The sequence below is a fragment of the Mizuhopecten yessoensis genome, unplaced genomic scaffold, assembly GCF_002113885.1.
Source record: "Mizuhopecten yessoensis strain PY_sf001 unplaced genomic scaffold, ASM211388v2 scaffold7251, whole genome shotgun sequence".
In the NCBI taxonomy this organism is placed as follows: domain Eukaryota; kingdom Metazoa; phylum Mollusca; class Bivalvia; order Pectinida; family Pectinidae; genus Mizuhopecten; species Mizuhopecten yessoensis.
Window position 1 is genome coordinate 758,357 of NW_018406955.1, and position 19,434 is coordinate 777,790.

Below are 19,434 nucleotides of genomic sequence, written 5' to 3' on the forward strand. Positions count from 1 at the left end.
TAACAGACTAAATATATACCTCTACAAGGGGACCAGAGAGGATCACAACTTGTCATAGTGTCCCCCAGTGGTATGTCTAACCTACAGTCCTAACACAACCAAACACTTACCAGACTAAATATATATCTCTACAAGGGGCCCAGCGAGGAACACAACCTGTCATAGTGCCCCCCAGTGGTAAGTCTAACCTACAGCCAACACAACCCAACAGTAAACAGACTAAATATACCTCCACAAGGGGAACAGAGAGGAACACAACCTGAGTTACACATAAAAAGAAGTCTGTAAAATAAAAAAATCATGATCTTAATGTCAATGACAAGGTCACTTGTTATTTATATATCATCCAAAGAGCTTGTTGCTTATCGTTATTGTTCAATATTAAACCTGTCTTGCTTTTACCTCTACAGGTATGCTTATTTGACTGAAGTGTTCAGTGTTAACCATGTCTTTTACCTGTACAGGTACGTTAATTCGACTGAAGGCTTCAGTGTTAACCATGTCTTTTACCTGTACAGGTACGTTAATTCGACTGAAGGGTTCAGTGTTAACAATGTCCTTTCCGAGGAACACAACCTGTCATAGTGCCCCCCAGTGGTAAGTCTAACCTACAGACCTAACCCCACCCAACAGGAAACAGTCTAAATATATATCTCTACAAGGGGCCCAGAGAGGAACACAACCTGTCATAGTGCCCCCCAGTGGTAAGTCTAACCTACAGCCAACACAACCCAACAGTAAACAGACTAAATATACCTCCACAAGGGGAACAGAGAGGAACACAACCTGAGTTACACATAAAAAGAAGTCTGTAAAATAAAAAAATCATGATCTTAATGTCAATGACAAGGTCACTTGTTATTTATATATCATCCAAAGAGCTTGTTGCTTATCGTTATTGTTCAATATTAAACCTGTCTTGCTTTTACCTCTACAGGTATGCTTATTTGACTGAAGGGTTCAGTGTTAACCATGTCTTTTACCTGTACAGGTACGTTAATTCGACTGAAGGCTTCAGTGTTAACCATGTCTTTTACCTGTCCCAGTGGTAAGTCTAACCTACAGCCAACACAACCCAACAGTAAACAGACTAAATATACCTCCACAAGGGGAACAGAGAGGAACACAACCTGAGTTACACATAAAAAGAAGTCTGTAAAATAAAAAAATCATGATCTTAATGTCAATGACAAGGTCACTTGTTATTTATATATCATCCAAAGAGCTTGTTGCTTATCGTTATTGTTCAATATTAAACCTGTCTTGCTTTTACCTGTACAGGTATGCTTACTTGACTGAAGGGTTCAGTGTTAACCATGTCTTTTACCTGTACAGGTACGTTAATTCGACTGAAGGCTTCAGTGTTAACCATGTCTTTTACCTGTACAGGTACGTTAATTCGACTGAAGGGTTCAGTGTTAACAATGTCCTTTCCCTGTATAGGTACGAGTGGTAAGTCTAACCTACAGTCCTAACCCAGCCCAACAGTTAACAGACTAAATATATTTCTCTACAAGGGGACCAGCGAGGAACACAACCTCTCATAGTGTCCCCCAGTGGTAAGCCTAACCTACAGTCCTAACCCAACCCAACAGATAACAGACTAAATATATCTCTCTACAAGGGGACCAGAGAGGATCACAACTTGTCATAGTGTCCCCCAGTGGTAATTCTAACCTACAGTCAACACAACCAAACACTCAACAGACTAAATATACCTCTACAAGGGGACTAGAGAGGAACACAACCTGTCATAGTGACCCCCAGTGGTAAGTCTAACCTACTGTCCACACAACCAAACACTTAACAGACTCAAGGGGACCAGAGAGGAACACACCCTGTCATAGTGTCCCCCAGTGGCAAGTCTAACCTACAGTCAACACAAACAAACACTTAACAGACTAAATATACTTCTTTTGTTACAGATAATTTTACAAGTCCATGTCTATGGGTAGGAACCAGTTTAGGATCAGTTATAGTGATAGTGTTAAATCTACCTCTACAAGGGGACCAGCGAGGAACACAACCTCTCATAGTGTCCCCCAGTGGTAAGTCTAACCTACAGTCCTAACACAACCAAACACTTAACAGACTAAATATATATCTCTACAAGGGGACCAGAGAGGAACACAACCTGTCATAGTGTCCCCCAGTGGTAAGTCTAACCTACAGTCAACACAACCCAACAGTAAACAGACTAAATATACCTCCACAAGGGGACCAGAGAGGAACACAACCTGTCATAGTGTCCCCCAGTGGTAAGTCTAACCTACAGTCAACACAACCCAACAGTAAACAGACTAAATATACCTCCACAAGGGGAACAGAGAGGAACACAACCTGAGTTACACATAAAAAGAAGTCTGTAAAATAAAAAAATCATGATCTTAATGTCAATGACAAGGTCACTTGTTATTTATATATCATCCATAGAGCTAGTTGCTTATTGTTATTGTTCAATATTAAACCTGTCTTGCTTTTACCTGTACAGGTATGCTTATTTGACTGAAGGGTTCAGTGTTAACCATGTCTTTTACCTGTACAGGTACGTTAATTTGACTGAAGGGTTCAGTGTTAACCATGTCTTTTACCTGTACAGGTATGTTAATTCGACTGAAGGGTTCAGTGTTAACAATGTCCTTTCCCTGTATAGGTACGTTAACTCGACTGAAGGGTTTAGTGGTAACCATGTCTTTTACCTGTACAGGTACGTTAATTCGACTGAAGGGTTCAGGGTTAACCATGTCTTTTACCTGTACAGGTATGGTAATTCGACTGAAGGGTTCAGGGTTAACCATGTCTTTTACCTGTGCAGGTACGTTAATTCGACTGAAGGGTTCAGTGTTAACCATGTCTTTTCCCTGTACAGGTACGTTAATTCGACTGAAGGGTTCAGTATTAACCATGTCTTTCCTGGACTGTACGGGTACTTTGATCCCCACACAGTATGAACAGTGGCAGGAGAAGAAGGAAAGCAAAGAGAAAGAAAAACGAGATAGAAGTAAGTCCAGACTGATGTATACGATAAACATGTACCTTGTATATTAAAATAGATACAGTACAGCATCCACTGCTATAGCAGGAAAACCGATCTTTTCAGAGTAAATTCTTACTGTCCCAACCACAACGCCGAGTGGGGATAATGTCATCTGTCCACAGTTAGAAATGTTTTTGCTTTGCAGTTGCAGTTTAAGTGTATATAGTTGACTGCCTGTTGTTCAAGTCTCATCAATCTAAGTATACAAGTACATCTTATGGAAGCAGAAGTTCATGCACCAAAATCGTGTCACTCAGAGTGACATTTAGATTGCCAGCTTTCCATATCAACATGCAGTTGGAGACATTGGCAACATGATGCTTTCTTGTTTTGATTCCTTGTTCCCCAGCTTTTGAGTTTATAGTTTCCTTGTATACTTTACCTACATTTAAGAAATTACCTTATATGTTAGAAGTACTAATCATCAAAGTTGCTCAAAGTTGTTTTGCTCTTTCATCAGATACGACACCTACCACTCCAAAGCCAAGAATTTCTCCATCCCCGTCAACAGAAATCAGTGATAAACAATACGCCATAATCTGCTCAGAAAAACAAGCAAGGGTAGGTATCATGACATTCAGGTTCAGCGTAATTAATCCTACAAATGGTAGCAGCAAATTAAAAGAGCACGTTCGATACAGGTTCATTTTACAGCAGTAGGAATTTTGTAGAAATGTAAAAATGTAAAAACAGTTTTGTTGTAAATGTAAGAATTTGTGCTCCCTCAGATCCAAATGTTGTTCTTTTAAAGTCATAATTTGATCAGTCAATGTCTTACAAGATTTTATGATACATCATTTTCTGCTTGGGCAATAGAATGAGTCATTTCATACTCTGCTATATGATAAACTAATTGCCACCTGGCTACATGACAAGTACATATTCACCTGACTATAATGAGCTGGACCAGCCTGATAGCCAGCAGGTTCACAGTCTTCAACAGCATTTCAGTCCTGGTGTGTAAGTAGTGACAGGCCCTATTACCACCAATGTTCTTTAACTCAAAACTAAGTGATAAGTATACATTTAAGCATTATCAGCAAACATCAGTAGTGTACATGTAAACCAGTACACCTTATACATGAACTGTTGGTGTTTACAGGTAGTGTCCCTGCCTTCTCAAACCTGTCCATATAAGACACGAATTACAGATGCCTCCTTTGTGGTAAGGGCAGATGTGGTCTCATTACGTGGTGAGTATGTTCCTCCAACACAAAACTGATTCTTATAATTATCATATCAAAAGTCACTAAGTGCAAAGAACATCTATATATTCTGTTTCTAGTATGTCATTGAGTAAAGATTGGAATTTATTTCGTGCAAGATATACTGTGGTGTGTGAGTTTACCATGCTCATAATAACTATCAGGATGGATAAGAAATTTTGTCTTTCTTCTTTCTTTAAAAGTAAAGTTGATTTCTGCTTGAAAATACTCAGTGAGTTCTTGTCTTGTTTTCAGATAGTGTATGTTTAGCATGTTATATAGCCAATGGTCATATAACAGTGTTCAGTCTACCCAGCCTTAAGCCTCTACTTGACATGGATTTCCTGCCACTTACCGATCTCCGGATTGCCAGAACGTTTGGCTTCAGTAGTAACGGCCATGCTTGTTACCTGTGCTCACCAACAGAGATACAGAAAATCTCCTTTTCTGCTGATATAAGGTAGGATGGTAATGTCAGGGATCATCTTCTCTGCTGATATTTACTCACAAAAATGATTAAACAGATGAAATAAATGTATGCAGAGAGTTTGGCAATAGCATGCTGTTTGATCTGCAGACTGCATGAACCACTCCACAGAATATGGCATACAAAGTATCTTGAGTAGTCTACAGACCTGAGTACCAATAACTGTCACATCATTTTGTCATTTTGATGGGAATTATTTCTAAGCAGTGTTTATGCTCTTGTTTTGCAGTGATAACCTGAATGAAATGATGGCTGATTTGTTTTTACCTTGTGAGACGCCTGAAGCTCCAAAACAGGGATTTTTAAAAAGTCTGTTTGGGGGAGGGACATCAACACTGGACAGAGAGGAACTATGTAAGTGAAAAGATCTTCAGTTTATTGTCTCGCTGCGACGGTGGAGCGACAGCAAGACTAAGGTGTTGCTTTTCCGGCGACGACGGCGTCTAACATTGCGTTTAGCTCAGCGTTCAGTTCTCGTTATATGCTTCTTAATCAGTTAATAATGGCATTATGGTGTTGAACCTTGCATACTATGAAGTCAAAGTGGGGATTTGTTTTTCGTTGTTTGATATATATTTTTTACATATTTTGGACCAAAAACAAAGAATTTTGGGTGATTTTGAGAATTGGACATAACTTCTTAAAATAATTGTCAGATTTGCTTCCAATTTTATACATACCTTCAGTATACACAGTAATTCAACATATAATATGGCATGTTTGCTGAGATGACCACAAACAACTTTTTGGGGCAGAACACATAAAATTTTGGGTGATTTTGAGAATTGGACATAACTTCTTTAATAATTGTCAGATTTACTTCCAGTTTTATACAAACCTTCAGTATACACAGTACTTCAATATGTAATACAGGTTTCTTGCTCAAATGACCATATCAATTTGTGAAGGGAATTTTTGTGTTTTTGGCCAGCTAATGTAAAAAAATTGTTTTTAGCTCAGTAGGTAATGCGGTGTACAACTCATTGCGAGGAACAGAGATTTGAAATGCTTGGCTCGATTTCTTGGGCAGAAAACTTAGAATTTTGGGTGATTTTTTAGAATTGGACATAATATATTTAGTAATAGTCAGATTTAGTTTGATTTTTATACACACCTTCAGTATTTACAGTAATTAAACATATTTAGTTTCAGAAACATTTCATTGCACATATTTACCAATGCATGTGATATGTACCGGTACTGCTTTATTTTTTTTCGAGAAAATGCTGTCTTAATTACTCATTAAATCCAGTGGTAAAACCTGTATTCGCAGCTTACCACATGGTTATGAAGATTCTCCTCTCTGACAGAATTTATTTTAAACTGCTATTAGCATAAATTGTGTGTGAAAACACAAAGTGGGTAACGGCAAGACATAATTACGCGTTAATCTTGTTCTGTAAAACAAAGTGAAGATCCTATTTATTTTCTTTTGACCAATGAGCTTATAAGTGCTCAGTAATGTTGATTTTTAGCTTATAATGTTAAATACTGTATCCAAAATATATACATGTAACTCATACAGGTTTTTGTAGTGTTTTTATACACCCGTCAAATTTGACGGGAGTATTATAGTATGGCGTTGTCCATACGGCGTAAACTTTTGTTTGTCCTGCAATCTCCTCCTACATTTTTCGACCGATCTCTTTGAAACTTGGTATACATTATAATCATGATATGAAGTTGTGTCTCCCTTAAAAGAATTTTGATTTGACAATTTTTCCAAAAGTAATTGCCCTTTGTTCATTTCAGTATTTGTTTTTTGTCCGGCAATCTCCTCCTACATTTTTCAACGGATCTCTTTGAAACTTAGCAGGCTAAATAATCATGATATTTTGTTGTGTTTCCTTGAAAAGAATTACATTATACATTATAATCATGATATAAAGTTGTGTCTCCCATAAAAGAATTTTGATTCAACAATTTCTTCAAAAGTAATTGTCCTTTGTTCATTTCAGTATTTGAGTTTTTTATCCGGAGATTTTCTCCTACATTTTTAGCTCACCTGGTCCGAAGGACTCACCTTTGCCATACCGTGTCGTCCGTCGACCAATTTCTCTAAACAACTTCTTATTCCTAACCACTGATTGGAATTCAACCAGGTGGCTGAGGGATGGGGCAAATAGGGGTCAATTTGGCAAAATTGCTTTAAGCGACTTCTTCTCTGGAACTAAGAAGTGGATATCAACCATATTTGACTGGAAGCATCACTAGGTGGTGGGGATTCAAAATTGTACAAATGATGGGGCTGACCCCCCAGGGGGCTGAGGGGCGGGGCAAAAAGGGGACAATTTGGCTATACTGCTTTAAGCGACTTCTTCTCTGGAACTGAGAGATGGATATAAACCATATTTGACTGGAAGCATCCCTAGGTGGTGGGAATTCAAAATTGTACAAATGGTTGGGCTGACCCCCAAGGGAGCTGAGGGGTGGGGGCCAAAAGGAGTCAAGTTGGCTATATTGCTTTAAGCGACTTCTTCTCTGGAACTAAGAAGTCAATATCAACCATATTTGACTGGAAGCATCCCTAGGTGTTAGGGATTCAAAATTGTACAAATGATGGAGCTGAGCCCCCAGGGGGCTTAGGGCGGGGGCAATTTAGCTATATTGCTATAAACGACTTCTTCTGTAGAATTATGCCATGGATATTGATCATATTTGGTTGGAAGCATTCATGGGAGGCAGGGATTCAAAATTGTAAAAATGGTAGGGCTGACCCCCCGGCTAAGGGGTGGGGCCAAAAAAAGTGTATTACTTGGAAGTGATTGAGACCCCCACCATATAACCATGGTATACAATTGCTGAGTATAAAGAGAAGAATGCACATTTGCTTACAGGATGGCTATAGGGTCTGCCCCACCCTTGCAGACTTAACCCCTGGGTCATAACTTTTAAACGGTTGAGATCCCCACCCCAAAACTATGTATACAAATGCTGGGCAAAAAGAGACAAATGCAGTCACGATATTAGAATTGATCCTAGGGTCTGGCCACAACCCTAGGGACCTGGTTTCTGAGTCAAAGCTTGGAAACAGTTGAGATCTCCACCCCATAACCATACATAAAATTGCTGGGCATGAAAAATCTAATACAGATATGCTACAAGGATTGGCCTTGGGGTCTGGCATATTCCCTTNGGTTGAGATCCCCACCCCAAAACTATATATACAAATGCTGGGCAAAAAGAGACAAATGCAGTCACGATATTAGAATTGATCCTGGGGTCTGGCCACAACCCTAGGGACCTAGTTTCTGAGTCAAAGCTTGGAAACAGTTGAGATCCCCACCCCATAACCATACATAAAATTGCTGGGCATGAAAAATCTAATACAGATATGCTACAAGGATTGGCCTTGGGGTCTGGCATATTCCCTTGATCTCATTCGGAGAATATTTTGCCATGATTGCTTTGGTATCCAGGTGAGCGATACAGGCCCTCTGGGCCTCTTGTTATAGCATGTCAGCTAACCACACTTTGAATGATGCAGATCTTATTTCAATGTAAGAAAGTATATAACACTATATGGGATTCGTTGGGCGTATATTGTTCCGCCCCGCGGTACTCTTTTTCTTTTTCTTGTCTAAAATGGTTGCATGGTTTTCTGGAGCAGCAATTAATGTTGTTTTTTATGAGTGTATCAAGATTTCATGAGAAAGGTAACACTGGTTTGTATGCTGTAGTTGGAGAGATGAGTGGGAAGGGTCCACGGGGACTGGCGACACGGTTACCAGGGACTGGGGGCATGCAGCATCTACAAACACAAGCCATAAGTGCCACAGGAGAAGTCGGGCGGGCACACAAGGTCAGTCTTGTAGGACAAACAACAACAAAAACACAAACTTATTTAAGTGTTAACACAATGATACAATGAACAGACAAATGTCTACTGTATGTATATCAAACACAAGAATATATAATCTTACTTGGCTACTTTTGAATGATTCAGGCTGGAACAAATCTTGTTGTGCCGCACATTGTTTCAGTATGTAAGTATCATTCTCTACTTGCAATCATAATTTTGGTATCCTTTTTTTTCAGGCCTTCATTGAACGCGGTGAGAAGTTGTCAGATCTTGGTGATCGGACAGAACAGATGACAATGCAAGCAGACAGCTTTGCAACTGCCTCGCATCAACTCATGTTAAAATATAAAGACAAAAAGTGGTACCAATTCTAGCACTGTCTCACCAACTCCCTCACCTGAAGGGGAGACAACTCACTGGAAACAGATCTCGCTATTGTCAGCCAAATGCTGCCGTATCTATTGGTTCAAGTTGGGAACACTCTTTGGACGAGTAAATCATCAGATGTTCAATCCAGACTGCTGCATATCAACTCTTATTGATCTTAACTAGATTTTAAGTGTTCCATGTTATCAAGGAATAAATTCGGATTTGATATAGGGGCATAACTTGGTATATGTAAGATGATTGGGTAATGCATGCTTTCTCGTACGGCTCAAGCTGATTCTAAAGGGCGCTCCAGAGAACAGTTATGTTCATCCCAGTCTCCAAAGATAGACTAAATCGTAAAGAGGCTGGCTCTGTACAAAGGCAAAGCTTATTCTTTCTTGTTTCCGTAAAGATTTAAGTTCCATAGAGAGGCTGGCTCCATACTAAAGATAATCTCCCATTTTCCTTACAGTGGCTGGCTCCAAACAAAGGCTAGACTCCTATTTCCATAGAGACTCTAGTCTGCAAGGAGAGGCTGGCTTCATACAAAGGCTAGATTTCTGTCTCCATACAGAGGCTGGCTTCATACAAAGGCTAGATTTTTGTCTCCATAGAGAGGCCAATTCCTTTTAAGTGTTTACCATCAAGATAAGGGCAATGTTTCTTAATTGTACTGGAATAATGATATTTTAGAATCAGAAGTCTGGATTGAACAGGTGATGTTTGAGATGACAAATGCCTCCAAGATAGAAATTACCAAGTTTAACAGATTTTAAGGCAAGGTAATTAGACAAGTTTGATAAGGTTAATGAAGGAGGATGTCCAACAACACTGGATTAAGTGACCGCCCAAAGATGAAGGTGACCTTCATCATCGCCAAGGATGAACATGATTTAACTGTAACCTTCTTGAAAGGTTAGATGGATGAATTCATACCATTACCAATGAAATTTTAAATGAAGCAGGAACTGACCCACATACTGCTGTATAGAGTAGTTATGGGATTTAACCGTGATAAGAAGGTTCAGGATACCGTTACTGTGGAGTAATGCTATACAAAGTAACAATACCTTGATCAGAAAGTCCCACTTATTTATGATGGTATGACAGGGACATCGAGTGTGAGTTGGGAGACAGGAATTATTTCCTGCGCGAGGTGTCGTGGACGTCCCCATGAGGTGGACATAACTGTACTCAAGAATGACAGGGCAAAGCATTAAGCTTATTATAGTGCTATATTTTTAGCCAATAGAGGGTTTTAATATTATTTCAATTCTGTCAAGACCTGGAGCGAAAGTGTCAGGATTATTTTAATTCTGTCAGAAACTGAGCTAAGATGTCAGGGTTATTTTAATTCTGTCGGAACCAAGAGCTAAGTTGTCAGGATTATTTTAATTCTGTCAGGACATAGATCTAAGTTTATGGAATTATTTTAGTTTTGTCAGGACCTGGAGCTACATGTAGGGTTGTTGGGACCTGTTGAAGCCTACAGAGCAGGCATGTGATAGTTTTATATAGTTGTTGAAGGGACCAAATATATATCTTTAAATTGTTGAGCCTTAGTTTATGTCAAAAGATTTTAATTTTGTTGAATATTATTATTGTGATGAAAGAAAGCTGTATTTATTTCAAAGTTTATTTTTTGCCCAAAAGTGGCATTATCCACACATTATTCCTTCTGTTTAATTACCTGCTTATGTGAAAGAAATGCAAGAAGGTTGTTATTTTTTACATCAAGTATTCATTCCATAGTGCAATTCAACAGAAATCTTAACCATTTTCTTGACTGGAAATAACTTAACAAAAGAAAAAGAATTACCAGGAGAACATGCAATTATCTCACTTTCTATTTTCTGCTTGTTTATACCAAATTAATTGTTATATTCCTAATTTATATATATATATTAAGGGAAAAGGAATAGACAAGTTCTATAAAGGTTTGTTGTGTTACACATGATAAAGCTCCTGTTAGTGGTACATGTTCTAGGACCTGTATACTGTCATAACCTAACTATCACAAGTGTACATGTTCTAGGACCTGTATACTGTCATAACCTAACTATCACAAGTGTTCTGATCCATTATCTACCAAACCTATTTCAGTTATGCTCAGAAAGAACGATTGTTTTTTCCTTCTCTCAATCATAATTTAAACATGCAATATATTTTTAAAAATCAAACACTATTATACTATTTAAGAAGAAACTTAACACAAGACAGCTACAGCAATTTTCCAGCATGCAATTTATATCTGAATGAGTAAAAGTTTAAACAGTGAGAGCTGTCTGATTGGTGGAATCAGTTGTGTTTAGATTGATTGGTAGGGGAGCTCTGATTGGTCTGTTCTGATGTAGGAAGTTTGGTAGGGGAGCTCTGAATGGTCTGTTCTGATGTAGGAAGTTTGGTAGCGGAGCTCTGATTGGTCGGTTCTGATGTAGGAAGTTTGGTAGGGGAGCTCTGAATGGTCTGTTCTGATGTAGAAAGTTTGGAAGGGGAGCAGCTCTGATTGGTCTGTTCTGATGTAGGAAGTTTGGTAGGGGAGCAGCTCTGTTTGGTCGGTTCTGATGTAGGAAGATTGGTAGGGGACCTCTGATTGGTCAGTTCTGTTGTAGGAAGTTTGGTAGGGGAGCTCTGATTGGTCGGTTCTGATGTAGGAAGTTTGGTAGGGGACCTCTGATTGGTCAGTTCTGATGTAGGAAGTTTGGTAGGGGAGCAGCTCTGTTTGGTCGGTTCTGATGTAGGAAGTTTGGTAGGGGAGCAGCTCTGATTGGTCTGTTCTGATGTAGGAAGTTTGGTAGGGGAGCAGCTCTGATTGGTCAGTTCTGATGTAGGAAGTTTGGTAGTGGAGCTCTGATTGGTCAGTTCTGATGTAGGAAGTTTGGTAGACTCTGATTGGTTTGTTCTGATGTAGAAAGTTTGGTAGGGGAGCTGTGATTGGTCTGTTCTGATGTAGAAAGTTTGGTAGGGGAGCTCTGATTGGTCTGTTCTGATGTAGGAAGTTTGGTAGTGGAGCAGCTCTGATTGGTCTGTTCTGATGTAGGAAGTTTGGTAGGGGAGCTCTGAATGGTCTGTTCTGATGTAGGAAGTTTGGTAGGGGAGCTCTGATTGGTCTGTTCTGATGTAGGACGTTTGGTAGTGGAGCTCTGATTGGTCTGAAGTTTGTTGTTGCTGTGCCAAATCCTTACTTTTTATCATTCAGGTATAAGTCTTTAGACTATACTTTATTTACACTAGTATAACACATGAAATTATTTCTGTTATTGTCTTTTTCTTGCCATTACACCCTGTGTGAGATAAAATGGATTTAGATATCAGAGTTTTCCGGCTATATTCAGTTATCAGGCTTAACTTTGTATGAAAGCCTTAATGTCAAATAAATCTATGGGAAGTTCTATAAATTGCATGTAGGTATTTTAAAATTACAGAATGTTTTGAGCATTCCAATTTCTATATGTTTATTATGTGATGCCAAGGGCTTTGGATTTATTTTGTGGGAGTTGGAGAAATTGGAGCCAATTAAAGGTAATGTGTTCATCTCTACTCCTTTGGTTTACAATAACTGTATTCTATTTTAAAGTGGGGTTTTCACACAAATGTGCAATAATGTTGTTAGAGCAATTTGCATTTAATATATATTTTTTGCGATTTTGTTTTTGCATGATTTATATCTTTAGTCACAAAAAAGGCAATGTCAGTTCATTTTAACAATTGATTTTTTAAAGTCTTTGTATTTCCTTCTTTTAACCTGCTTCTTGATCAAAGTTAACAAAATGGATTAGGATGGAGAGTTACTCCCCTTTGACTGGGATTAATACATCAAAATTAATTATGGTGGAAAAGAATAATTTTCTAGCCAAACAAGATGACTGTTTATGGTGGAAAAGGAGGGTTGATGGTGGGAAAAGAAAGGCTGGTGGTGGGAAGGAAGGGTGGGTTAACCAATTATAAGATGACTGACATTGCTTGGAAGCTGCTGTGAAATGTTAGATTATTTAAACTAGTTGTATAAACTTTGAGAGAGAAAAAAAAATATATCAATACATAAAAACATTTCTTTGTAAATAGAGTTGTGTAAATACAATCTGTATAACAAATTTGTACACTATTGTATATAATGTAATTTTTATTAAAAATGTTAGAAAATATAGATAACAAAAACAAATAAGAGCCCTGTGATGGCCCTTAAAGATTTTTTTATATCACAATGCCAGATCATTTTGTGTTTATCATTGTTATTTATTCTGAGCAGATGATGTTTTCGTGAAAAGGACTCTCCTGTCAACCTTATTCTGAAGAAATTCACACTTCAAACTTTGGCATTTTTTTTTCTCTTTATTTTTTTAACATAAACTATTGAAATCATTTTTAAAAAAAACATTTCAGGAGGTTTTCAGTTGAATGAAGCTAACTTTATGAAAAGATGCTTGTTTTGTTTTGGTGTGGACAATTAAGTTAAGAATGCTTATAGCAAGACTTCAGCTTAAACTCAGATGAGATTGTTCACAAAAACCTTATTAACTGAATATGCTTCTCCGACCTGCCTGCCTCTCTTTTTCCAACAAGTGTTTAAGAAACCTGTAAAATAACAATAATAACCATATATGTAATAAGGTAATAACATAGGTATGATTCCAAAACAATGGTAAGCAGTTATAAAATATCATTTAAGAGATATAACTTCACAAATCATAGTTATATTTTGTATGGTATTATATAACCTTAACCCCAACACAAAACACAGGTACAACTCGTATAGTAACCTTAACCCCAACACAAAACACAGGTATAACTCGTATAGTAACCTTAACCCTTACACAAAACACAGGTACAACTCGTATAGTAACCTTAACCCTAACACAAAACACAGGTACAACTCGTATAGTAACCTTAACCCCAACACAAAACACAGGTACAACTTATATAGTAACCTTAACCCTTACACAAAACACAGGTACAACTTGTATAGTAACCTTAACCCTTACACAAAACACAGGTATAACTCATATAGTAACCTTAACCCTAACACAAAACACAGGTATAACTTGTATAGTAACCTTAACCCCAACACAAAACACAGGTACAACTTGTATAGTAACCTTAACCCTTACACAAAACACAGGTATAAGGTGGAATAGCCTTAGCTTTAATTCTGGTATAAACAAATTGCTATCTCTGAAAGGTTGTATCTACTAAAGTGTTATTAATTATAGGCCTCGCATGATATTAACATTACTCTATAGCTATTTGTAGTAGTGATGAAAGATTGAGACGCTCTTTGTTAATGTTGTTGTCTTATTGCATAAATTATTCATTGTTAAATGCTTCATTTTTTTAATTGTTATTATTTTTCTGTGATCTTTGAGTTGCATGGATGACAGTTGAGGGAGGCAGAGAGAAGTATGTAGGTTTACTGACGGGAGGTATTTACTGAAGTGGTAGACGAAGGAATGTTAGTTACTGACAGAAGGTATTTAAATTTACTGAAGTGGTAGACAGGTATGTTAGTTCCTGACACTGGGTATTTACTGAAGTGGTAGACAGAGGTATGTAAGTTCCTGACACTTGGTATTTACTGAAGTGGTAGACAGGTATGTAAGTTCCTGATACTGGGTATTTACTGAAGTGGTAGACAGGTATGTAAGTTCCTGACAGAAGGTATTTACTGAAGTGGTAGACAGACATATGTAAGTTCCTAACACTGGGTATTTACTGAAGTGGTAGACAGACATATGTAAGTTCCTGACACTGGGTATTTACTGAAGTGGTAGACAGGTATGTAAGTTCCTGACACTTGGTATTTACTGAAGTGGTAGACAGGTATGTAAGTTCCTGATACTGGGTATTTACTGAAGTGGTAGACAGTTATGTAAGTTCCTGACAGAAGGTATTTACTGAAGTGGTAGACAGACGTATGTAAGTTCCTAACACTGGGTATTTACTGAAGTGGTAGACAGACATATGTAAGTTCCTAACACTGGGTATTTACTGAAGTGGTAGACAGACATATGTAAGTTCCTGACACTGGGTATTTACTGAAGTGGTAGACAGGTATGTAAGTTCCTGACACTGGGTATTTACTGAAGTGGTAGACAGGTATGTAAGTTCCTGACAGAAGGTATTTACTGAAGTGGTAGACAGACGTATGTAAGTTCCTAACACTGGGTATTTACTGAAGTGGTAGACAGAGGTATGTAAGTTACTGATGGAAAGTATTTACTGTGGTGTCAGTCCACCAGTTGCTGTCACTACATGGCGATGAAGAGAATGTGTGTAAGTGCGTTTCTCTGTCCACACCTATTCAGTAGTCCATATTTGTTCCCACTGATCTCATAGTTAAACCCTGGCAATGTGGATAGTAAGCCGTTCAAAAGTGCTGTAGTTTATGTGTCCTTCACGATTCATTGTCCAGCGTTTTTTTGTGCATTTATCTATTTCAATTTCGATAAAATGTGCGAGCTCTGTTCCAAGTGCGTATAAACTGGATGATTTGGGTAAACACTGTTACTGTGGTATTTGATAAGCACTCCTACCTGACAGTCTAGTTTATAGTATTGTAGCATCATTTTTAAAAAGATGTTTTACATTTAATAATTATATTTTTTCTGTCATGTTGGTAGTTGAATAGACCAATTATAAATACTAACAAGATAAAATTTATGCCAGTGGAACTCTTCCCAGACAATGCTTACTGTCCTTGCAAGTTTTATTGTTTAATTCTGGGGAAATGAATTAACATGGCTGTTTTTTTAGGTCACCTGAGCTTTTAGCTCAAGTGACCTATTGCTATCCGTCTTCGTCCATCGTCCGTTAACATTTTACATTTTCAACTTAAGCTGGTCGCCATTTTGAAAAACTATTTCAAACTTAAAGTCAAGTTTTACCGGGCTGATTTAATTGAAACTTGGTAGGAAAGATAGACTCATGGTCCTGACAAAGTGTTATTATTTTTTGGGTCGATCAGAAATCCAATATGGCTACCACGGCCACCATTTTGAAAAACTATTTTAAACTTAAATTAAAGTTCTACTGGGCCTATTTTTTAAATTACCTTACATATACTGTTTTAAAGTTCATAAACAGAAAAAATGCAATTATTTAAGAATAAGTGTACATCCAAAAGATGGTTTACCAAGTGTGTCTCAAGATAAATGTTGTTTGCCATGGCAACTTGGTTGTGAGGTCTATGTTCATAAAATACTCTCTGTGACGTCATAGGACGTGTATGATATTAAATTTACTTCTGGCCTGGGCGTTTCCATTTTGTGGCCACTGGTACAATGATCAATCATAAAGAAGTGATCATGTCAAATAAATATGGCTGGAATTTTATCAAGCTACATGTGACACAGGTACTAAGACCAGTCACATGTAACAGAGGTTCTAAGACCAGTCACATGTAACACAGGTTCTAAGACCAGTCACATGTGACACAGGTACCGAGACAAGTCACATGCGAAACAGGTACTAAGAACAGTCACATGTGACACAGGAACTAAGAACAGTCACATGTGACACAGGAACTAAGAACAGTCGCATGTGACACAGGAACTAAGAACAGTCACATGTGACACAGGAACTAAGAACAGTCACATGTGACACAGGTACTAAGAACAGTCGCATGTGACACAGGAACTAAGAACAGTCACATGTGACACAGGAACTAAGAACAGTCGCATGTGACACAGGTACTAAGAACAGTCGCATGTGACACAGGAACTAAGAACAGTCACATGTGACACAGGTACTAAGAACAGTCGCATGTGACACAGGAACTAAGAACAGTCGCATGTGACACAGGAACTAAGAACAGTCGCATGTGACACAGGAACTAAGAACAGTCGCATGTGACACAGGAACTAAGAACAGTCGCATGTGACACAGGAACTAAGAACAGTCGCATGTGACACAGGAACTAAGAACAGTCGCATGTGACACAGGAACTAAGAACAGTCGCATGTGACACAGGAACTAAGAACAGTCGCATGTGACACAGGAACTAAGAACAGTCGCATGTGACACAGGAACTAAGAACAGTCGCATGTGACACAGGAACTAAGAACAGTCGCATGTGACACAGGAACTAAGAACAGTCGCATGTGACACAGGAACTAAGAACAGTCGCATGTGACACAGGAACTAAGAACAGTCGCATGTGACACAGGAACTAAGAACAGTCGCATGTGACACAGGAACTAAGAACAGTCGCATGTGACACAGGTACTAAGAACAGTCGCATGTGGCACAGGTACTAAGAACAGTCGCATGTGACACAGTTAATAAGAACAGTCACATGTAACACAGTTAATAAGAACAGTCACATGTGACACAGTTAATAAGAACAGTCACATGTAACACAGGTACTAAGACCAGTCACATGTGACACAGTTAATAAGAACAGTCACATGTAACACAGGTACTAAGACCAGTCACATATGCATGGTTACTTAGAATAGTCACAAGCTACATGTGACGGGCGTCCCTATAGCCAGACACTGAATGTGAACCGGGATAACATGACGTGAATCATAGTTTGTAACTCTCATGATGTCATCATTTTCATTTTTCTATCTTCATCTTCTTGCCATTGTTGTCATCAGGATCATTATATCATTCCAACAAAATAAAATCATTTCAACAATGATTTGTAACTTTTTGATCATTTCACTGTCAATCAGGTTGCAGTCTGATCTGGTACTTGAGTGAATGTTTAGTAGTTTTCTATTTGCAGTCTAACAGTGGACTGGAGTGGGGTTGGAAAAGGTATGGTTTTCTTGTCAGTATTTAGGCAACTGTTCACATGATACAGATGAAATGGTTGCCTTACTGTTAAGGTAACCATGTTTTTGCCTGTCTGTACTCTGAGCCATATTCACCCTATTAGCTGTATAAAAGGATGATGGTACTGTAGGTGGGTACTATAGTGAACAAGGTATGATATGTGTACCAATCTGTGCTGCCACCTATCATTTTGGTTGTCGTATGGAGAAGGGCTGCTTACTTCCCCTTGTCAGGTACCCATGGCTACTGTTAATTACCATAATGTATGTATGGTATGTATTATCATTGTGATAACTTTTACCACTGTTAATCTAGATTGTAAATTATGTAGATTACTAACGTAAAATAAAACAAATCCTGTAATTTTTTTCGAAAAGTGTTTTTTGTTTCTTACAAGGTTTGTGGTTTAAAAAACAGTGTTCTGAGGTGTATTTCCTACAGAGCAGTATCACAATATTGCCCTCAGCTTCAAAAGATTGTTGTGCTTTAAAACACCCAGAGGGTAATTGGTTGTGGACTTTAATAGAATAGAGTGTGACAGAGAAATCTCCAACCCTCAGGGTGATGTTTTTTGGTTGTCTAACCCTAGGCTCTGCTGAGGGTTAGACAACCAAAAAATATCACCCTGAGGGTTGGAGATTTCTCTGTTACACTCTCAAGGTAGGGGATGATTATTTTTTTCCCATCTTATTAATTTCAGTCACAACTCCACTGACCGTAGTCTGCCATGTTTGTAAACAAAAACACATGTGGGGTATGCATATCTTCATTCACTTTTGATGACGTCACAATTACTGATGACGCATTTTAATGAACACTTGCTAATTGGCACGAGGCTATCTCCCCCTAGGGGGTGACAAGCTGATCTTCCCCTGCTAAAACAGGAGACACACCTGTGAAGGGTGGAAGAATTACTTAGCAACATCAACTTCTGTGACCAGTATGGTAACATGAACTCTTCAGGAAGTACCTAAATAAGACACCAACCAAAGAGATTAGTTTGAACCTGTTGTATGAACCTGATATGCGACATTGTAAGCTCACCTGCTTCACAGTGTTTTTCACCTTCATTAGTGTTGAAGTCAAAAGAAATCAAATTACCTATTTGTTATCATCGTCCTAGCTAATTGGCACTTTGCAACCAACCTGCGACTTAGTTCATGACCCTGGCTGACCCTCCCAAGGGCAGAGGCATGGTGTTCAGAAAACTGATTTGCTTTAGAAAAATAACATTTTCCCAAACTACTCAGCAGATTTCAACCCAATTTTGTAAGAACAGCCTATCCCCATGGAATTTAAAGTTCCACAAATAATGAGACTGAACCTTCTGGGAGCAGAGGAGTCGGGTCAGACGGATGGATTTACTTAAAACAATTTCATCTCAAAATGTGACAGGTTTCACCAAATTGTGATTATAGCGTCATCTCTATTTGGGGCTCTCCTCCCAAGCTACTATGAGTTTCAATACCAGCCCCCCAAAATAGCAAGGTGACTGATTCTAGGCCCTTGAACCTCTTTTTTTGAATTAAAGTTACATACTGACATCACACAGATACAGTTACTGGCTTTACACAGGACAGTCATAAACTGACATCACACAGGTACAGTTACTGACTTTACACAAGACAGTCATACACTGACATCACACAGTTACTGGCTTTACACAGGACAGTCATAAACTGACATCACACAGTTACAGTTACTGGCTTTACACAGGACGGCCATAAACTGACATCACACAGTTACAGTTACTGGC

General features: G+C 38.4%; 2 protein-coding genes and 1 long non-coding RNA gene across 3 annotated transcripts in view; 1 reads left to right on the forward strand and 2 right to left on the reverse strand.

Moving 5' to 3' along the window:
- LOC110453285 (syntaxin-binding protein 5-like) overlaps positions 1–10,696 on the forward strand; it is a 139,498-nt gene extending 128,802 nt beyond the window's left edge. Inside the window, exons 26-35 of the mRNA XM_021502172.1 lie at positions 465–518; positions 992–1,048; positions 1,926–2,048; positions 2,870–3,001; positions 3,498–3,598; positions 4,140–4,230; positions 4,498–4,702; positions 4,959–5,083; positions 8,410–8,531; positions 8,768–10,696. Coding sequence (XP_021357847.1) covers positions 465–518; positions 992–1,048; positions 1,926–2,048; positions 2,870–3,001; positions 3,498–3,598; positions 4,140–4,230; positions 4,498–4,702; positions 4,959–5,083; positions 8,410–8,531; positions 8,768–8,905 — 1,148 coding nt within the window. The 3' untranslated portion in view covers positions 8,906–10,696. The remainder of the gene's footprint in view (positions 1–464; positions 519–991; positions 1,049–1,925; positions 2,049–2,869; positions 3,002–3,497; positions 3,599–4,139; positions 4,231–4,497; positions 4,703–4,958; positions 5,084–8,409; positions 8,532–8,767) is intronic.
- A 151-nt stretch (positions 10,697–10,847) lies between these two features.
- Positions 10,848–12,986, reverse strand: LOC110453289 (putative uncharacterized protein DDB_G0290521). Its single transcript, XM_021502177.1, has 2 exons — positions 11,422–12,986; positions 10,848–11,250 (listed from the first exon to the last, which is right to left on the reverse strand). Exons 1-2 carry the CDS (start codon positions 12,093–12,095, stop codon positions 11,199–11,201), a joined length of 726 nt encoding a protein of 241 aa, XP_021357852.1. The 5' UTR covers positions 12,096–12,986; the 3' UTR covers positions 10,848–11,198.
- Positions 12,987–13,458: 472 nt separating this feature from the next.
- Positions 13,459–14,053, reverse strand: LOC110453293. The gene is made up of 2 exons (XR_002463276.1): positions 13,997–14,053; positions 13,459–13,954 (listed from the first exon to the last, which is right to left on the reverse strand). It is a non-coding gene; the product is annotated as an uncharacterized LOC110453293 (long non-coding RNA).
- Between the last annotated feature and the right edge of the window lie 5,381 nt (positions 14,054–19,434).

Excerpts from the sequence above, each read along its gene's own strand:
- LOC110453289 (XM_021502177.1), bottom strand. The coding sequence starts at position 12,095 with ATGATAAAAAGTAAGGATTTGGCACAGCAACAACAAACTTCAGACCAA. Across the intron at positions 11,251-11,421 it reads TCCCCTACCAAACTTCCTAC|ATCAGAACAGACCAATCAGA; the intron begins ATCAGAACAGAC and ends CAAACTTCCTAC.